The 18,693-nt window shown below is 46.6% G+C and overlaps 2 protein-coding genes across 2 annotated transcripts; one reads left to right on the top strand and one right to left on the bottom strand.

Moving 5' to 3' along the window:
• Positions 1–1,526: 1,526 nt before the first annotated feature.
• On the top strand, positions 1,527–2,474 carry LOC140913677 (olfactory receptor 52E4). Its single transcript, XM_073350501.1, has one exon. It carries the CDS (start codon positions 1,527–1,529, stop codon positions 2,472–2,474), a length of 948 nt encoding a protein of 315 aa, XP_073206602.1.
• Positions 2,475–5,642: 3,168 nt separating this feature from the next.
• Positions 5,643–6,605, bottom strand: LOC140899667 (olfactory receptor 52K2). Its single transcript, XM_073315533.1, has one exon. It carries the CDS (start codon positions 6,603–6,605, stop codon positions 5,643–5,645), a length of 963 nt encoding a protein of 320 aa, XP_073171634.1.
• Positions 6,606–18,693: the final 12,088 nt, after the last annotated feature.

Below are 18,693 nucleotides of genomic sequence, written 5' to 3'. Positions count from 1 at the left end.
GTTACAGTGGATGAGAAGCTGGATATGAGTCAACAGTATGCCCTTGTTGCCAAGAAGGCCAATGGCATTTTGGAATGTATATGTAGGGGCATTGCCAGCAGATCGAGGGACGTGATCGTTCCCCTCTATTCAACATTGGTGAGGCCTCATCTGGAGTACTGTGTCCAGTTTTGGGCCCCACACTACAAGAAGGATGTGGAAAAATGGGAAAGAGTCCAGCAGAGGGTAACAAAAATGATTAGGGGACTGGAACACATGACTTATGAGGAGAGGCTGAGGGAACTGGGGATGTTTAGTCTGCGGAAGAGAAGAATGAGGGGGGATTTGATAGCTGCTTTCAACTACCTGAAAGGGGGTTCCAAAGAGGATGGATCTAGACTGTTCTCAGTGGTAGCTGATGACAGAACAAGGAGTAATGGTCTCAAGTTGCAGTGGGGAAGGTTTAGCTTGGATATTAGGAAAACATTTTTCACTAGGAGGGTGGTGAAGCACTGGAATATGTTATCTTGGGAGGTGGTGGAATCTCCTTCCTTAGAAGTTTTGAAGGTCAGGCTTGACAAAGCCCTGGCTGGGATGATTTAATTGGGTATGGGTCCTGCTTTGAGCAGGGGGTTGGACTAGATGACCTCCTGAGATCCCTTCCAACCCTAATGTTCTATGATTTTATGATCACCTCTGCTGATGAGCTCTGGCCATCGTGGCAAGCTGCAGGTGACCATGCAAACAGTCAATGGAAATTCAAAAGTTTGCGGTCCTTTTCCTGTCTACCTGGCCAGTGCATCTGAGTTGAGAGTGCTGTCCAGACCGGTCACAATAGAGCACTCTGGGATAGCTCCCAGAGGCCAATACGATCTAATTGCATCCAAATTCCACCTGGCAATGCCGATTTCAGCGCTAATCCCCTCATTTGGCATGGAGTAAGGAAATTGATTTTAAGAGCCCTTTAATTCGAAAAAAAGGGCTTCATCGTGTGGACGGGTGCAGAGTTAAATCTATTTAATGCTGCTAAATTCGACCTCAACTCCTAGTGTAGACCAGGGCTGAGGAGTTCCATCACTGAAATTGTGTACACCCCCACTGTTTCTTTGACAAAAGCTGCTTATTTGCGAAAAAACATGGTAATGTAGAAAAAGCCAAAGGAACAATGATGGATAATTAGTATCCACACTTGTGTTTCCTTCTGGTGCCTACAAAGGTTTCCCACACCATGATGTGGTAGGAATTATTGAGCAGGGAGCACCGTAAAATATGGAATTGGCATTAGTAGGGTCAATTCTTCATAATTCATTTTTCTGAATAATGACAATGTCATTTTCAGTGTGTGAAGAGGGAATAATCTGCTTCCCCCATGAGAACAGCCCCCAGTAGTGCATGTAGTGTCTCATATTCACATTGTCTCTCCATCCAGGTATTTGTACTGAGACCATCACCCTAGACCGTGGGCGCATACAGGAACTCAGGGGAACATATGCTAAAAGCAAGAGACACCGTTCTGCCTCAGAGTTGGACACCTTCTCCCCTACTCCATGTTAGATTCCAACACAACCCACTTCAGCAACCCCTCCACCTTCATCCTGCTGGGCATTCCTGGCCTGGAGGCAGCCCACGTCTGGATCTCCATCCCCTTCTGCACCATGTACATCCCAGCCATCTTGGGGAACATTTCCATCCTCTTTATTGTGAAGACTGAACCGAGCCTCCATGAGCCCATGTACTATTTCCTTTGCATGCTGGCTGTCACCGACCTGGTCCTGTATATGTCCACCGTGCCCAAAATGCTGAACATCTTCTGGTTCAATTCCAGGGAGATCGATTTCAGTGCCTGCCTCACCCAGATGTACTTTGTTCTCGTCTTCTCTATGATGCAGTCTGGGATCCTCGTAGCCATGGCTCTGGATCGCTACGTGGCCATCTGTGATCCCCTGAGACATTCCACCATCCTGACAAACACCATGGTGGCCAAGATCGGCCTGGCCGTGGTGCTGCGCTGCGGCATAGTTGTACTGCCCTTTCCCATCCTAGCGAGGCAGTGGCCTTATTGCAGAACCAACGTCATCCCCCAGCCGTACTGCGCCCACATAGCCGTGGTGAACCTGGCCTGCGCCGACACCCGTGTTAGTAGTTACTACGGCCTCTTTGTGCGAGTCTGCGTGATGGGTCTGGATGGGATTTTTATTGCTGTGTCCTATACCCAGATCCTCAGGGCCATCTTCAGCCTCCCCACAAAAGACACCCAGCTCAAGACTTTGGGGACCTGTGGCTCCCACGTTTTTGTCATTTTAGCCTTTTACATCCCAGGTCTCTTCATGTCCCTCATGCACAGATTTGCCCAAAATGTGCCCCTCCATTTCCACGTTCTCATTGGCAATATGTACCTCTTGCTGCCCCCCGTGTTAAACCCCATCATCTACGGGGTGAGGACGAAACAGATCCGGGACAGGCTGCTCCAGCTCTTTACTCATAAAGGGGCCTAACGTTTTCTCTTGGTGCTCTGGCTCTCAGACTGAGTTCTGTGAAGAGCTGGCTGGTGGCATGGTGCTGGGCCCCCTTCTCTGAATCACTGACTGGACAGTCAAAGTGACATTAAATCCTTTCCTGGCCTTACCGTTCTGTCTCAGCATGACAAACTGAGTAATCTTTTTGTGTACAACTCATTCTCCCATAGGATCGCCACCTTTCTAATTGCTTTTAACTGGATCTCTGAGGCCCCACGCCCAGACCTGCCTATTCTCCAAGGCCCTGTCCCCTGCCTCACCTCTTTCCACAAGGCCCTTTCCCTGTCCCACCTTTTCCCCAAGGCCCCATTCCATTCTCAACATCTTCCCCCAAAACCCCACCCCTGTTACTCGCTCCCATCCTCTCCAACCCCATCCACTTGCTGGATCATCTCCACCTTCCTCCTCCCCAGCCTGGGCTCCCTCTGCCCTGGGGCTAGGGTGGGACCTGCTGCAGCCTGGCAAGGACCCTTCAGGGAGGATGCAGCAGGCAGGCTGGTCTGGAGCATAGAGGGAAGCCAAGAAACCATATAAAATCAGCTGTGGGTTTGGAGCAGGGCTGAGAGGCAGGCAACCGAGATTGTGCATCGTTCAGCGTGTGGGCCTGAAAGCTTAGCTGCAGTGTCCTGAGGGCAGAGACCATCGTGTGGCTCATTTCCTCAGCTTTCAGCGATAGTCTCAAGTTGAAGTGGGGGAGGTCTAAGTTGGATATTAGGAAACACTATTTCACTAGGAGGGGGGTGAAGCACTGGAATGGGTTCCCTAGAGAGGTGGTGGAATCTCCATCCTGAGAGATTTTTAAGGCCTGGCTTGATAAAGCCCTGGCTGGGATGATTTAGTTGGGGATCGGTCCTGCTTTGAGCAGGGGGTTGGACTAGATGACCTCCTGAGGTCCCTTCCCACCCTGAGATTCTATGATTCAGTGATTTGTTCCTTCTGGCGGGGGGCCTGTTGCTGGCAGGGTCCCAGCAATAGGGATGGGCTGGGACCCCTTTGCCCTGAGCCAGGCCTTGGGGGCGGGGAAGGGATCAGCTTTGAAGCTAGGAGGACAACAGCTGAGAGAGGTGGAGGGATCAGCCCCTGCATTAGCTGGGAAGGTGGGATGCTGGGCAGAGGCCCGGGTGGCTGCGGGAGCTCACACGGAGGGAGATAAATCACACAGCTACCACTAGCCGGCAATTTACACGGCACCTTATCTGGAACGACAGAGCACTCAGGCCAACAAAAGGCTGAAAGGAGCCACATCAGGGGAGTGTGTGACTCTGCAGCCCTGAGTAGGGCTTTTTGGTAGTCTTGGGCCAAATCCTCAGCTGGTGTCAGTGGGAGCAGCCCCACTGAAATCAGGGGACGTCCCCGCACTAGAGAACCCAGTGGAGAGACAGCACCATGAATCTGTGCTGCAGCATGGACCACACGAGCCAGGTCTGAGACGCTAAACAAGGGATTGGCAGCTGGGGACTCTGGGCTCGTCTCCTGGCTCCAAACATTTTCCTTCCTGCTGCCCCAGTTTCCCCATCTGTAAAAGGGGGATACCTCCTGGGAGTAGTGAGCAATACTGTGTGTAGAACCCATCAACAGTAAATTCTGTCCATGTGTGACCGTGCTTCAGTGGGACATGGCTGAGGATGCCAAACTGAGGACAAACTGCTGAGACAGATGCTGGTGGTTATTCTATGATTACATTAAACCAAGACAGTAACAGTCATAAACTTCTGTCTCACCGCACTGGTTAACTAGACACATCCCAGCCCTTGCCTCCTCACCCGGACACTGGACTCCATGAGGAGCAGTCAGTGAAAACCAATTTCACCACATAGCGGGTCCTTCTCATCCAAAGAGACCAGCCACTTATGCAGGTCAATCTATCACTGAGATCTTACCCAATAAGACCAATTCTGCCATCCCAGTAGCAATTGAAAACTAAAGGTTTGATAATAAAAGGAAACAAGAAGAGTTATAAATGGTTAATAGATTAGATACATCCCAGTGGTTTTTCATGGTTCAGAGATCAGCGTCATAGCAGTGATGGAATAAACTGCTAGCTTGCAAAAGTCTCTCTAGAAATAACCAAAGCAGTTTGGGGGTTATTAGTCCTTGTTCAGAGCTTCCTTGTCAGAAATCCAGTGCAGAGAAATGAAGACAATACAGATATGTTTCGGGGGTCCTTTTATATTCTCTGCCCTGTGTTTGGAATATTACTGTCCCAAACAAAGCCCATTCCAGGACATTGCCAATATGAATAACTTCGGACACAAGGATGATACATGCAGATACACAGGAGAATCATACTGAGCAAATCAGAGCTTCCCCATTGACACCTGACAGGACGTACTTAGTACAGCCTCTGTTGACATTATATAACCGTGATAGCAACCATGATAAAAATGGTCATATTCAATCATACAGCATCACACCCTGTTCTCGCCCCCTCACGGTGCAACAGCTGCTAGCCACCTAAGCAAGGCACCTTGCCTGGGTTCGAGCAGGGCAAGCAGTTTGAACACTAGAGCCACTTGAGGATGGGAAGAGCAGATCAAAATCTGTTTTGCCACAGGGAGCCTGCTCCCTGTACAAAGAAAGGAGGAAAGAGTACTTTGAAAGTGAGAGGTGGACGTATGTGAACTTGGCTGTTTCCTCCAAGCATCACCAGCCAGTCCACTTGGCTTTGAACAACCTGCCCATACAGAGGTTCTTTTGAATGTCCCTGTGTTTTCTGGGACTAGCCCAAGGACAGAACTCCTGGGATGGGATCCCTGGGGTGCAAGCAGGACTGTGGAACAGCTGAGCCCTCCGTCCCAGCAACTTGGGGTATCCCTCTCTCACTGGGAGGGAATGGAGGGCTGGAGAGGATTCATCAACAGGGGTGGGGCCTTAGGATGAAGAAGCAGAGGAAGGGGTGAGGCTTGACAGAAGAGGTAGAACAAGGGGTGGGGCTTTGGAATCCAGTGACCAGCGATTAGAAATGTGGCAACCTATGAGTTAACGAGTTGCACACAGACTGATTCCCCAGTTTGTCAGGCTGACACAGCACAGTAGGGTCGGGGAAGGATTTAATGTCTATCTGACTGTCCAGTAGGCGATTCAGGAAAGAGGGCTCAGCACCATGTCCCCAGACAGCTCTGCATGGAGGTTGGTTTTAGAGCCAGACTACCAGGAGAAAACTTTAGGTCCTTTATGAGGAAAGAGCCAGAGCAGCCTGTTTCTGATCTGTTTGGTCTTCAAACCATAGATAAGGGGGTTTAGCATGGGGGGCACCAGGAGGTACATGTTGGCCATGAGAACATGGAAATGCAGGGGCACATTCTGGGCAAACCGGTGCGTCAGGATGAAGAAAAGAGCTGGGATGTAAAAGGCTAAGGTGGCAAACAGGTGGGAGCTGCAGGTCCAAAAAGTCTTCACCCAGGCGTCCTTTGTGGGGAGGCTGAAGATGGCTCTGAGAATCTGTGTGTAGGACAGGGCAATCAAAAACACATCCACACCAGTGATGAGGAATATCAGAGAGAAGCCATAGTAATTATTGACACGGATGTCAGCACAGGCCAACTTCACCATCGATATGTGCTCACAGTAGGTATGGGGGATGATGTTGGTTCTGTGATACAGGCACCGCCTCGCCAGGAAGGGATTGGGCAGTACGAGCATGCTGCTGCGCAGTACCACGGCCAGGCCTAGCTTGGCCACCGCCGCATTTGTCAGGATGGTGGAATGTCTCAGGGGATGGCAGATGGCCACGTAGCGATCCAAAGCCATGGCCACTAAGATCCCAGACTCCATCGCTGAGAAGCAGTGAATGAAGTACAGCTGGGCGAGGCAGGCACTGAAATCGATCTCCCTGGAATTGAACCAGAAGATGCTCAGCATTTTGGGCACGGTGGATGTAGACAGGGCCAGGTCGGTGACAGCCAGCATGCAGAGGAAATAGTACATGGGCCCATGGAGGCTCGGCTCTATCTTCACGATCAATAGGATGGTGACGTTCCCCAAGATGGCTAAGGCATAGATCGCACAGAAGGGGATGGAGATCCAGACATGGGCCGCCTCCAGGCCAGGAATGCCCAGCAGGATGAAGGTGGAGGGGTTGGTGAAGTCAGTTGTGTTGGAATCAGACATGGAGTAGAGGAGAAGGTGTCCAACTCTAAGGCAGAACGGTGTCTCCTGCACGCACCATACGTTTCCCTGACTTCCTCTATGTGCCCAGGGTATAGGGTGATGGTTGCAGTACAAATGCCTGGTTGGAGAGACAATGTTAATATGAGAGACTATATGCACTAGTGGAGGATGTTCTCATGGGTGAAGCAGATTGGTCACTCATCATACACTGAAAAATGACATTTCCATAATTCAGATAAATGAATTGTGAACCTCTGACCCTACTCATGCCAATTCCATATTCAGTGGTGCTCCATGTGTCAATAATTCCTATTTGTTTTGGTGTGGGAACCCTTAATAGACACCAGCAGGAAACATGAGGGTGGATACTGGTTATCCCTCATTGTTCCTTAATTCAGTGAAACCCAGGATAGAGAGTTCATGCTGTAGAGAGGTCCCCATTCACCTGGTAGCTCAAAAACTGACAGTGGAAAAAATCAAAGCTTTGCCAAGACATGGGCTGGGGGCAAACATCCCAACTAGAACAAACCTCAGAGAGAAGACCTGTCAGTTCAACTGAAACACCTGCTCTTTCGAAGCAGTGGCCAAAACAAAGACAATGCCTAAGGAATGGGATGGAAAATAACGTACTCTGGATATGTGCTCAGTTTTGGTTGCCTAGTCTCTATAAAGGGTATAGCAGAGAGAAAGGGGGTTTCTGACGGTTTGTCTACATTACCCACTGGATTGACAGGCAGCGATCGATCCAGTGGGGGTCGATTTATCGCATCTAGACACGATAAATCGACTGCTGAGTGCTCTCCCGTCGACTCTGATACTCGACCAGGGCGAGAGGCGCAGGCGCAGTCGACGGGAGAGCGTCAGCTGTAGAATTAGCACAGTGAAGACACCGCAGTAAGTAGATCTAAGTACATCGACTTCAGCTACGCTATTCACATAGCTGAAGTTGCGCAACTTAGATCGATCCCCCCCAGTGTAGACCACACCTGAGACAGGCTAGGAGAATGGGGGAGGCTGCCATATGCAGAGAGACTGAAAACTCTGTCACTATTTAGAGTAAAGAGAAAGAAGGGGGCATATGATAGAGGAGAGGAAAATAAACTGTGAAACTGATTGTGTTGAAATGGACAAACAGAGAACAGCTCCCAACTGCTAATATGTACAGAAAGTGCTTCAAAAGGCTCCTTCCTCAAAGCTGAGGCAAATTATCAGCAAAACTGATGGGCAGCAAAAATGGGAATGAAACTTGGGAATTCCTTAAGAAGACTTTATTACATAGCTACAAAGCAATGATAAATCAAGGATGTGGACAACTTTCGCTAAAAATCCTACCCAGTGGCAAAGTGAAGGCATCAACTGCAGGGAGGAGGCAAGCAATGTACAATAAACAGGGGGGTGGGGGGAGGATACAGATCGCAAGCAATACAAATTGCACTTTATGAAAATGATAAGGGATGTTAAAGATATCAGGAGGTTATTAAATATTTTAAAAACAAAGAAATAATGGAAAAGTTATAGGCCAAATTCTCTGGAGACAAAGGAAATTTGATAATATTGCAGAAAAAAATTGTTTTTATTTTATTTGGCATTTCCAGGCCATTAGCAATCAATGACGTTAAACAGCATCTACAGTAGAATGCTAGAGTTATGACCACCAGAGTTACAAAGTGACCGATTAACCATACATCTCATTTGGTACCAGAATTATGCAGTAAGGCAGCAACAGAACAACAAAAAAAAAAGGTAAATCATAGAATCATAGAAGATTGGGGTTGGAAGAGACCTCAGGAGGTCATCTAGTCCAACGCACTGCTCAAAGCATGATAAACACCAACTAAATCATCCCATCCAGTGCTTTGTCAAACCGGGCCTTAAAAACCTCTAAGGAAAGAGATTCCACCACCTCCCTAGGGAACTCATTCCAGTGCTTCACTACCCTCCTACAGAAATAGTGTTTCCTAATATCCAAACTAGAGCTCCTGCATTTCAACTTGAGACAATTGCTCCTTGTTCTGTCATCTGCCACCACTGAGAACAGCCAAGCTCCATCCTCTTTGGAACCCCCCTTCATGCAGTTGAAGGCTGCTATCAAATCCCCCTTGACTCTTCTCTTATGCAGACTAAATAACCCCAGTTCCCTCAGCCTTTCCTCGTAACCCATGTGCTCCAACCACCTAACTATTTTCATTGCCTGAACTGGACTCTCTACAGTTTGTCCACATCCCTTCTGTGGTGGGTGGTGAAGCACTGGAATGGGTTCCCTAGGGAGGTGGTGGAATCTCCCTTAGATGTTTTTAAGGGCCAGCTTGACAAAGCCCTGGCTGGGAAGATTCAGTTCGTGTTCATCCTGCTTTGTGCAGGAGGTTGGACTAGATGACCTCCTGAAGTCTCTTAAAACCCTAATATTCTATTATTCTATTTAATGGGTGTGCAGAGCCAAAAGGGCCACAGACTTATTCTCGGTCCCATCCCACCCATTCTCGATTCCATCATGCCCATGTGGCACTCCGTTTGATGAGCAGCAAGAGATGGGTACCTGTGAATCCTGAGATGGAAGTGTCTTCTCTGGGAATTCCCTTCAGCTAGCCGTGTCTCACACCTCTCTCACCCCAGCATTTGCAGCAGCATCCCACGCTGAGAGCCAACACAAGGGTATGCACCGTTTGTAATATAGCTTTCTGCAATCCCAGTGGGGTTCACTCAGCCTCTCGCAAATAATCTGAATGTAAACAGGCTGGGGAGAAGCTTGTCTGCACTCTTTATACAGCTTCGGGAATAAACACTAATTACATGACTTTCCCAAGGGGAGATGAGAACTCCTGGGCTCTCCGCTGAGCCCGAGAGGAATTGGCTGCTCTGTGCATTTGTGTATTTTTAAAAATTATGGATGGTTAATAAAGAAACTAGGGATAATACCTAGGTCTCCATAGGGTCTCATACACTGAAATACCCAGGACAGATAGGTAGGCAGTAGACAGATAGATCTGGAGAAAGATGACTGAGAGGAGACACAAACACCTTCTGCAGACACATGGGGCAGTCACTATGGTATCAGAAACGAGTAATTCTCATCAGTAACTATCATCATACTGTGCAGCATCTTTAATTGAAGGATCTTGAAAACACCTAGCAAAGGAAAGTTGTTAGGGGGTTTATTCCTTCACCCACTTACTTCCCTGTCCTTCTCGCTTGAACAGAGAGCAACAATACCCGAAGTCCAAAGGTGCAAACAATTCGATGTTTATTGGGGTGAACTTCCAGCAAACATGATTCCAGTTTCCTTCCTTAGTATCCTCCTTCCTGGCTCTGACACCACAGAGCCTTACACCTGTGTCCCTGTTCCCATTTCCCCCTTTAGCAAAGCATGATTCCAATTTCCTTACCCCCATTCCCTGTTCCCATTTCCCCCACCCACATGCCCACCCCACCCCCCTAATCCCTGATTGACTGCAAACTATATAGTAAAACTTGAGTTCTGCTTTGCTATACCTTAACCAATCATGTTCCTGAAATTTAACTAACCAATCCTAACATATTGTAACATGATTATGTAACCAATTATATCCCACCACCTTAATTAATTTACACCCAGCAAAAGTAATTATACAGCAGACAGAAACAATCACAGAACCAGATAGAGATTATACAGACAAACAATAGCAAAGTGGGAACTATAATGACAAAACTATACAGAAGTGAGGATTTCACATCCCAGCTATTGATAAGTGAGTTCTTGCCAGACAGGATGCTATCAAACTAAGTTTCCTTTTACATTTTCTAGGCACTTCCCTTTCTCTGGAGGCAATAGGCACTATCAGGACAGGATTGTATCCTAACAGCCCCATAGCACCTTCTTTCAATGTGACTAGTTTGGAATGTGAGGAGGTGACCGGTCGCTTCACAGTTTATGGCTGCCTCTGTGGCTTAGCCAGAGGCCTTAGCCTAAGAACAGGGCCTCAGACTGTCACAGGGAGAGAAGGCCCTTACACCGGCAGACAGTGATTTTGATTCTTTCCTTTATACCTCTAGAACTAGCCAAGTGATAAGAATACACCTACATTCTTAGAGTATAGGCCTTTACAGACAGACCTGAATATCTATATCCTAACAAAAGTCCTTGTGCTCTCCTCCCTAAGACGCATACCCCTGTGATCTCTAGGGTAGAACAGGTCATGTGCTCAGCTCCAAAGGGCTCCTAGCTAATGGCCTGGACAGTTGTCTCACCGGCCTGCACTACACCCCTCCCTCCCTTTGCCTGTCGAGGTTTTGCCTCCCGCTGCAGAGTTAAAGGAATTCTCACCCACCTCCTCAGTTGTTTCTACAATTCCATCACCCTTCTCTGGGCTCTCCTCCTGGACACATCTTCTTAAGCTCCCTAGCACTGGGCTTGGCCTTTGTTTAGCGGCAACCTGGACATTTGTCTCCCTGACAGGCAATATAATCTCCTCCCTTCCTGAGCAGACACTGCCTTCAGCCGCCAGGCAGGAGCTGGTCTCAGCCACCCCCACCCCGGAAGCATGCAGCCTCCCCCCTGCTGCAGAGGAATCAAGGAGACTTGTTCTCCTTCCTTCAGGAGTTCCTGGGACATTCCCTTTTCCCTCTGGGGTTCCAGAAAAATGCTCCTTCTTGTTGCAGGTGGACACTTTAACAGCCTGAGCTACATGGAAGAAATCATTCCCAATCAGCATTTCAACAGGGTTATTGTCTAGACCCTGATAATGCAGCTTCCAAAACCTCAGTTTTTATGTGCACTTTAGCGAAAGGCACAAGGATTTTATAACCTATGACGAAGGAAAGCTCTGCCATCTGTCCTTGTAGCATGTCACCTTCTTGCATTATACTCAGCCCAACCACAGGAATTTCTGCCCCTGTATTCCCATCCAAGGTGCTCCCTGCTTTGATGCTGACAGACTTGATGTGCTTCATACCTGGGGGTGCAAAGGCTAATTTTACAGTATGATAAGTATCAGGTGCCAGAGGGGCTTCTGTGCTCAGGATCTCAGCATTTACATGGGCAGCCTGCTCTCTACTTTCTCCCAGCACAGGGCATTTATTCCTCGGATGATCAGTGGAATTGCAATGACAGCACCAGCTGGACGCTTTTGTTTTAAAAATAGATTTTGGTCTCAGATTGGAAGAGTGGGGTAAAACAGAACCCTGCCAAGTGTAAACCCCTTCATTAGATGCCTGTGTCTGCTCAAAATCACCAACCTCATCCACAGTTTTCATCTTTTTCTTCTATGGACACTGTTTTACATCACCTTTACAGATGGTTAGGAAATGCTCCTGAGCAACAAGGGCAAACATTCCTTCAAAGCTTGTAACACTTTTGCGCCCTACCCACTTTCCCATTAAATCTTTCATTTTGTTTAAGTATTCCACATTACTCATACCTGCACCTCTCTTAAGACTCCTAAATTTCACTCTATACATTTCAGAGGTCATCTGAAATTGCTTCAAAACCATTTTTTTAAAATTTACAATAATCTAAAGCATCCTCAATTGGCATTTTATTGAATATACCCAGAGCTTTCCAGTTAACTTTGCAATTAAAGTGGTTACCTTCTGGTCATCAAGAACCTTATGAATCACACACAGGATATTAAAGTTACTGAAGAATTCAGCAATATCCCCTGCCTCATTGAATGCAGGACACAGCTGTTACCATTTGTGGATTTTTGGATAGGTGGGAATCAGTGGAGGGGGAAGGCTCTGGTTCTGCTTTTCCAGCAAGTCCAACTGGTGTTTCCATTCTCCCTCTTTCTCCTCAATTTCTTGTTTTAGTTCTGTAGCCCTTCTGTGTTCAGCCTCCTCTCTGGCAGCCTCTGCCCACTTTAGCTCCAAAATTCTCCTAGGTTCTTTTTTCTTTCTCTACTGCCTCCAATCTGAATAGCTCCAATTTCACAATTGTTTCACTGTTTTCCCTCATATTACTGCTTTTCTGTCCCAACTTCCTGTTCCCAAAATAAACCGACAGAAAAGAACTGATATACCAACCTGGGCCCCATCTCACTCTGTGAGGCTGTGACAAGCTGCAAACCCCTCCAGGTCCTGCACTCCCTCAAATGTTCACAGGCAGGGACACACCCAGCTGAGTTACATGAATGCTTTCACCAGCCACTCATGAAACAACAACAGAGAGGCTCCAGACAATTCCCCCCAGTTCCCCAGCCTAGGAACTCAGAGCTGTACCGTCTTGCTCTGGTCTGAAGTAAACCCAATGTAAGTTTATTACCTAATCTGCCCCTCCCTGTATGTGAAGAGAATAGTGCACCAGCTCTTGATAGGACATTTGAAACAAGTCATTGTTTTAGGTAAAAAAATATGAAACCGATTTATTAAGTATGGAAAATATATTTTAAGTGGTTATAAGTAATAAATGTAAAGATCAAAATTGGCCACCTAAGAAATAAAACAAGATCACAGTCTGAGCACTATAAAATAGAGAGGTTTTAAGTTGAGCACTATCTCATCCTAATCGTACAGACAGTTCACCTATGTTCCATACACAGGTTGGGATTTCTCCTTCCCCAGTTGGGACCTCCTCCCCTGTCAAAGTCTTTTCCTCGAGACATGTTTCCGGGTATTCAGTTGTGGGAGGAGTGAGATGAAGTGGTTCTGTCACTTCTCACTTTAATAACTTCTGAGATGGGGAGGTGTCAAGGTTCCTTCCCCACTCTGAACTCTAGGGTACAGATGTGGGGACCTGCATGAAAACCTCCTAAGCTTACTTTTACCAGCTTAGGTTAAAAACTTCCCCAAGGTACAAATTAATTTTACCCTTTGCCCTTGGAATTTCCACTGCCACCACCAAACTTTAACTGGGTTTACTGGGAAATGTAGTTTAGACACGTCTTTCCCCCAAAAATCCTCCCAAACCTTGCACCCCACTTCCTGGGGATGGTTTGGTAAAAATCGTCACCAATTTGCATAGGTGGCCACAGACCCAAAACCTTGGATCTTAGAACAAGGAAAAAGCATTCAGTTTTCTTACAAGAAGACTTGTAATAGAAGTAAAGGAATCACCTCTGTAAAATCAGGATGGTAGATACCTTACAGGATAATTTGATTCAAAACATAGAGAATTCCTCTAGGCAAAACCTTAAGTTACAAAAAAGACATACAGACAGGAGTAGTCATTCTATTCAGCACAGTTCTTTTCTCAACCATTTAAAGAAATCATAATCTAACACATACCTAGCTAGATTACTTACTGAAAGTTCTAAGACTCCATTCCTGGTCTATCCCAGGCAGAAACCGCATATAGACAGACAGAGACCCTTTTTTTCTCTCTCTCCTCCCAGCTTTTGAAAGTATCTTGTCTCCTCATTGGCCATTTTGGTCAGGTGCCAGCGAAGTTACCTTTAGCTTCTTAACCCTTTACAGGTGAGAGGATTTTTCGTCTGGCCAGGAGGGATTTTCAAGGGGTTCACCCTTCCCTTTACATTTATGACAGGAGGGAACTTCATTTTCCAAATAAAGCCCCCAGCACATTTAGTGGAAGAGTACAGGCACAAGATGGAGTCCGGTGTCATGAGAGCTGGCCGCAAGCCCTTGCGTGTTTTGATTAGTAATAGCAGGGGATATTGCCAGTATTCTGGCTACAACATCCCCAGAAAAGTCCATCAGGTGGGGATTAGCTTCTTGCACATCCCATTGGGTTCATTAATGGCCCATGAATATGAATAGTGCACTGACAATGTGCTGGTTAGACTGGATGTAAACATACTTGTGAGAGTTACCACAGGAGCAAATACACTTGAAATAGAGGCTCATAGTCAATATTCGTAACTTCAGCTACAAAAATGAGACATGCATAGAAACAGGATAATCATATTCAGCAAACCAAGTTTTTTTCCACTGACACCTCACGTGACATTTTGAAGAGATTTGTTGCAATTATGTAACAGTGGTGAGTGCTGGGGTGCCAGGGTGTTGCTTTGGGGTACAGAGTGTCACAGCAATATACCTATAGAACGAGAGGTTTCAGAGTAACAGCCGTCTTAGTCTGTATTCGCAAAAAGAAAAGGAGTACTTGTGGCACCTTAGAGACTAACCAATTTATTTGAGCATGAGCTTTCGTGAGCTACAGCTCACTTCATCGGATGCATACCGTGGAAACTGCAGCAGACTTTATATACACACATTGAATATGAAACAATACCTCCTCCCACCCCACTGTCCTGCTGGTAATAGCTTATCTAAAGTGATCATCAGGTGGGCCATTTCCAGCACAAATCCAGGTTTTCTCACCTTCCACCCCCCCACACACAAATTCACTCTCCTGCTGGTGATAGCCCATCCAAAGTGACAACTCTCTACACAATGTGCATGATAATCAAGTTGGGCCATTTCCTGCACAAATTCAGGTTCTCACGCCCCCCCACCCCCATACACACACAAACTCACTCTACTGCTGGCAATAGCTCATCCAAACTGACCACTCTCCAAGTTTAAATCCAAGTTAAACCATAACGTCGGTGGGGGGAGGGGGGTAGGAAAAACAAGGGGAAATAGGCTACCTTGCATAATGACTTAGCCACTCCCAGGCTCTATTTAAGCCTAAATTAATAGTATCCAATTTGCAAATGAATTCCAATTCAGCAGTTTCTTGCTGGAGTCTGGATTTGAAGTTTTTTTTGTTTTAAGATAGCGACCTTCATGTCTGTGATTGCGTGACCAGAGAGATTGAAGTGTTCTCCGACTGGTTTATGAATGTTATAATTCTTGACATCTGATTTGTGTCCATTTATTCTTTTACGTAGAGACTGTCCAGTTTGACCAATGTAAATGGCAGAGGGGCATTGCTGGCACATGATGGCATAGATCACATTGGTGGATGTGCAGGTGAACGAGCCTCTGATAGTGTGGCTGATGTGATTAGGCCCTGTGATGGTGTCCCCTGAATAGATATGTGGGCACAGTTGGCAACGGGCTTTGTTGCAAGGATAAGTTCCTGGGTTAGTGGTTCTGTTGTGTGGTATGTGGTTGTTGGTGAGTATTTGCTTCAGTATTTGCTGTCTGTAGGCAAGGACTGGCCTGTCTCCCAAGATTTGTGAGAGTGTTGGGTCATCCTTTAGGATAGGTTGTAGATCCTTAATAATGCGTTGGAGGGGTTTTAGTTGGGGGCTGAAGGTGACGGCTAGTGGCGTTCTGTTATTTTCTTTGTTAGGCCTGTCCTGTAGTAGGTAACTTCTGGGAACTCTTCTGGCTCTATCAATCTGTTTCTTTACTTCCGCAGGTGGCTATTGTAGTTGTAAGAAAGCTTCACAGAGATCTTGTAGGTGTTTGTCTCTGTCTGAGGGGTTGGAGCAAATGCGGTTGTATCGCAGAGCTTGGCTGTAGACGATGGATCGTGTGGTGTGGTCAGGGTGAAAGCTGGCGGCATGTAGGTAGGAATAGCGGTCAGTAGGTTTCCGGTATAGGGTGGTGTTTATGTGACCATTGTTTATTAGCACTGTAGTGTCCAGGAAGTGGATCTCTTGTGTGGACTGGACCAGGCTGAGGTTGATGGTGGGATGGAAGTTGTTGAAATCATGGTGGAATTCCTCAAGGGCTTCTTTTCCATGGGTCCAGATGATGAAGATGTCATCAATATAGCGCAAGTAGAGTAGGGGCTTTAGGGGATGAGAGCTGAGGAAGCGTTGTTCTAAATCAGCCATAAAAATGTTGGCATACTCTGGGGCCATGCGGGTACCCATAGCAGTGCCGCTGATCTGAAGGTATACATTGTCCCCAAATGTGAAATAGTTATGGGTAAGGACAAAATCACAAAGTTCAGCCACCAGGTTAGCCGTGACATTATCGGGGATAGTGTTCTTGACGGCTTGTAGTCCATCTTTGTGTGGAATGTTGGTGTAGAGGGCTTCTACATCCATAGTGGCCAGGATGGTGTTATCAGGAAGATCACCGATGGATTGAAGTTTCCTCAGGAAGTCAGTGGTGTCTCGAAGGTAGCTGGGAGTGCTGGTAGCGTAGGGCCTGAGGAGGGAGTCTACATAGCCAGACAATCCTGCTGTCAGGGTGCCAATGCCTGAGATGATGGGGCGCCCAGGATTTCCAGGTTTATGGATCTTGGGTAGTAGATAGAATATCCCAGGTCGGGGTTCCAGGGGTGTGTCTGTGCGGATTTGATCTTGTGCTTTTTCAGGAAGTTTCTTGAGCAAATGCTGTAGTTGCTTTTGGTAACTCTCAGTGGGATCATAGGGTAATGGCTTGTAGAAACTCATGTTGGAGAGCTGCCGAGCAGCCTCTTGTTCATATTCTGACCTATTCATGATGACAACAGCACCTCCTTTGTCAGCCTTTTTGATTATGATGTCAGAGTTGTTTCTGAGTCTGTGCATGGCATTGCGTTCCGCATGGCTGAGGTTATGGGGCAAGTGATGCTGCTTTTCCACAATTTCAGCCCGTGCACGTCGGCGGAAGCACTCTATGTAGAAGTGCAGTCTGCTGTTTCGACCTTCAGGAGGAGTCCACCTAGAATCCCTCTTTCTGTAGTGTTGGTAGGGAGACCTCTGTGGATTAGTATGTTGTTCAGAGGTATTTTGGAAATATTCCTTGAGTCGGAGACGTCGAAAATAGGATTCTAGGTCACCACAGAACTTTATCATGTTCGTGGGGGCGGAGGGGCAGAAGGAGAGGCCCTGAGATAGAACAGCTGCTTCTGCTGGGCTGAGAGTATAGTTGGATAGGTTAACAATATTGCTAGGTGGGTTGAGGGAACCATTGCTGTGGCCCCTTGTAGCATGCAGTAGTTTAGAAAGTTTAGTGCCCTTTTTCTTTTGTAGAGAAGCAAAGTGTGCGTTGTAAATGGCTTGTCTAGTTTTAGTAAAATCCAGCCACGAGGAAGTTTGTGTGGAAGGCTGTTTTTTTATGAGAGTATCCAGTTTTGAGAGCTCATTCTTAATCTTTCCCTGATTGCTGTAGAGGATGTAGATCAGGTGATTCCGCAGTTTCTTTGAGAGTGTGTGGCACAAGCTGTCGGCATAGTCTGTGTGGTGTGTAGATTGTAATGGATTTTTTACCTTCAGTCCTTTTGGTACGATGTCCATCTGTTTGCTTTTGGAAAGGAAGATGATGTCTGTCTGTATCTGTACAAGTTTTTTATGCAGTTGATAGATTTCCCCTCCATACGGCTAAATGCAGTGCCTTGCATAATGACAAGTTTCAGAGTAACAGCCGTGTTAGTCTGTATTCGCAAAAAGAATCCTCTACAGCAAACAGGGAAAGATTAAGAATGCGCTCTCAAAAATGGATACTCTCATAAAAAAACAACCTTCCACCCAAACTTCCTCGTGGCTGGATTTTACTAAAACTAGACAAGCCATTTACAACGCACACTTTGCTTCTCTGCCATTTACATTGCCACACTTCCCCTCTGCCATTTACATTGGTCAAACTGGACAGTCTCTACTTAAAAGAATAAATGGACACAAATCAGATGTCAAGAATTATAACATTCATAAACCAGTCGGAGAACACTTCAATCTCTCTGGTCACGCAATCACAGACATGAAGGTCACTATCTTAAAACAAAAAAACTTCAAATCCAGACTCTAGCGAGAAACTGCTGAATTGGAATTCATTTGCAAATTGGATACTATTAATTTAGGCTTAAATAGAGCCTGGGAGTGGCTAAGTCATTATGAAAGGTAGCCTGTGTCCTCTTGTTTTTTCCTACCCCCCCCCCCAGATGTTCTGGTTTAACTTGGATTTAAACTTGGAGAGTGGTCAGTTTGGATGAGCTATTACCAGAAGGAGAGTGAGTTTGTGTGTGTATGGGGGTGGGGGGGGTGTGAGAAAACCTGGATTTGTGCAGGAAATAGCCCAACTTGATTGTCATGCACATTGTGTAAAGAGTTGTCACTTTGGATGGGCTATCACCAGCAGGAGAGTGAATTTGTGTGGGGGGGGTGGAGGGTGAGAAAACCTGGATTTGTGCTGGAAATGGCCCATCTGATGATCACTTTAGATAAGCTATTACCAGCAGGACAGTGGGGTGGGAGGAAGTATTGTTTCATATTCTCTGTGTATATATAAAGTCTGCTGCAGTTTCCACGGTATGAATCCGATGAAGTGAGCTGTA

This window comes from Lepidochelys kempii, chromosome 1 (assembly GCF_965140285.1).
Source record: "Lepidochelys kempii isolate rLepKem1 chromosome 1, rLepKem1.hap1, whole genome shotgun sequence".
NCBI lineage: Eukaryota > Metazoa > Chordata > Testudines > Cheloniidae > Lepidochelys > Lepidochelys kempii.
Note: the sequence above shows the minus strand (reverse complement) of the source record. Positions and strands in the feature narration are given on the sequence as shown.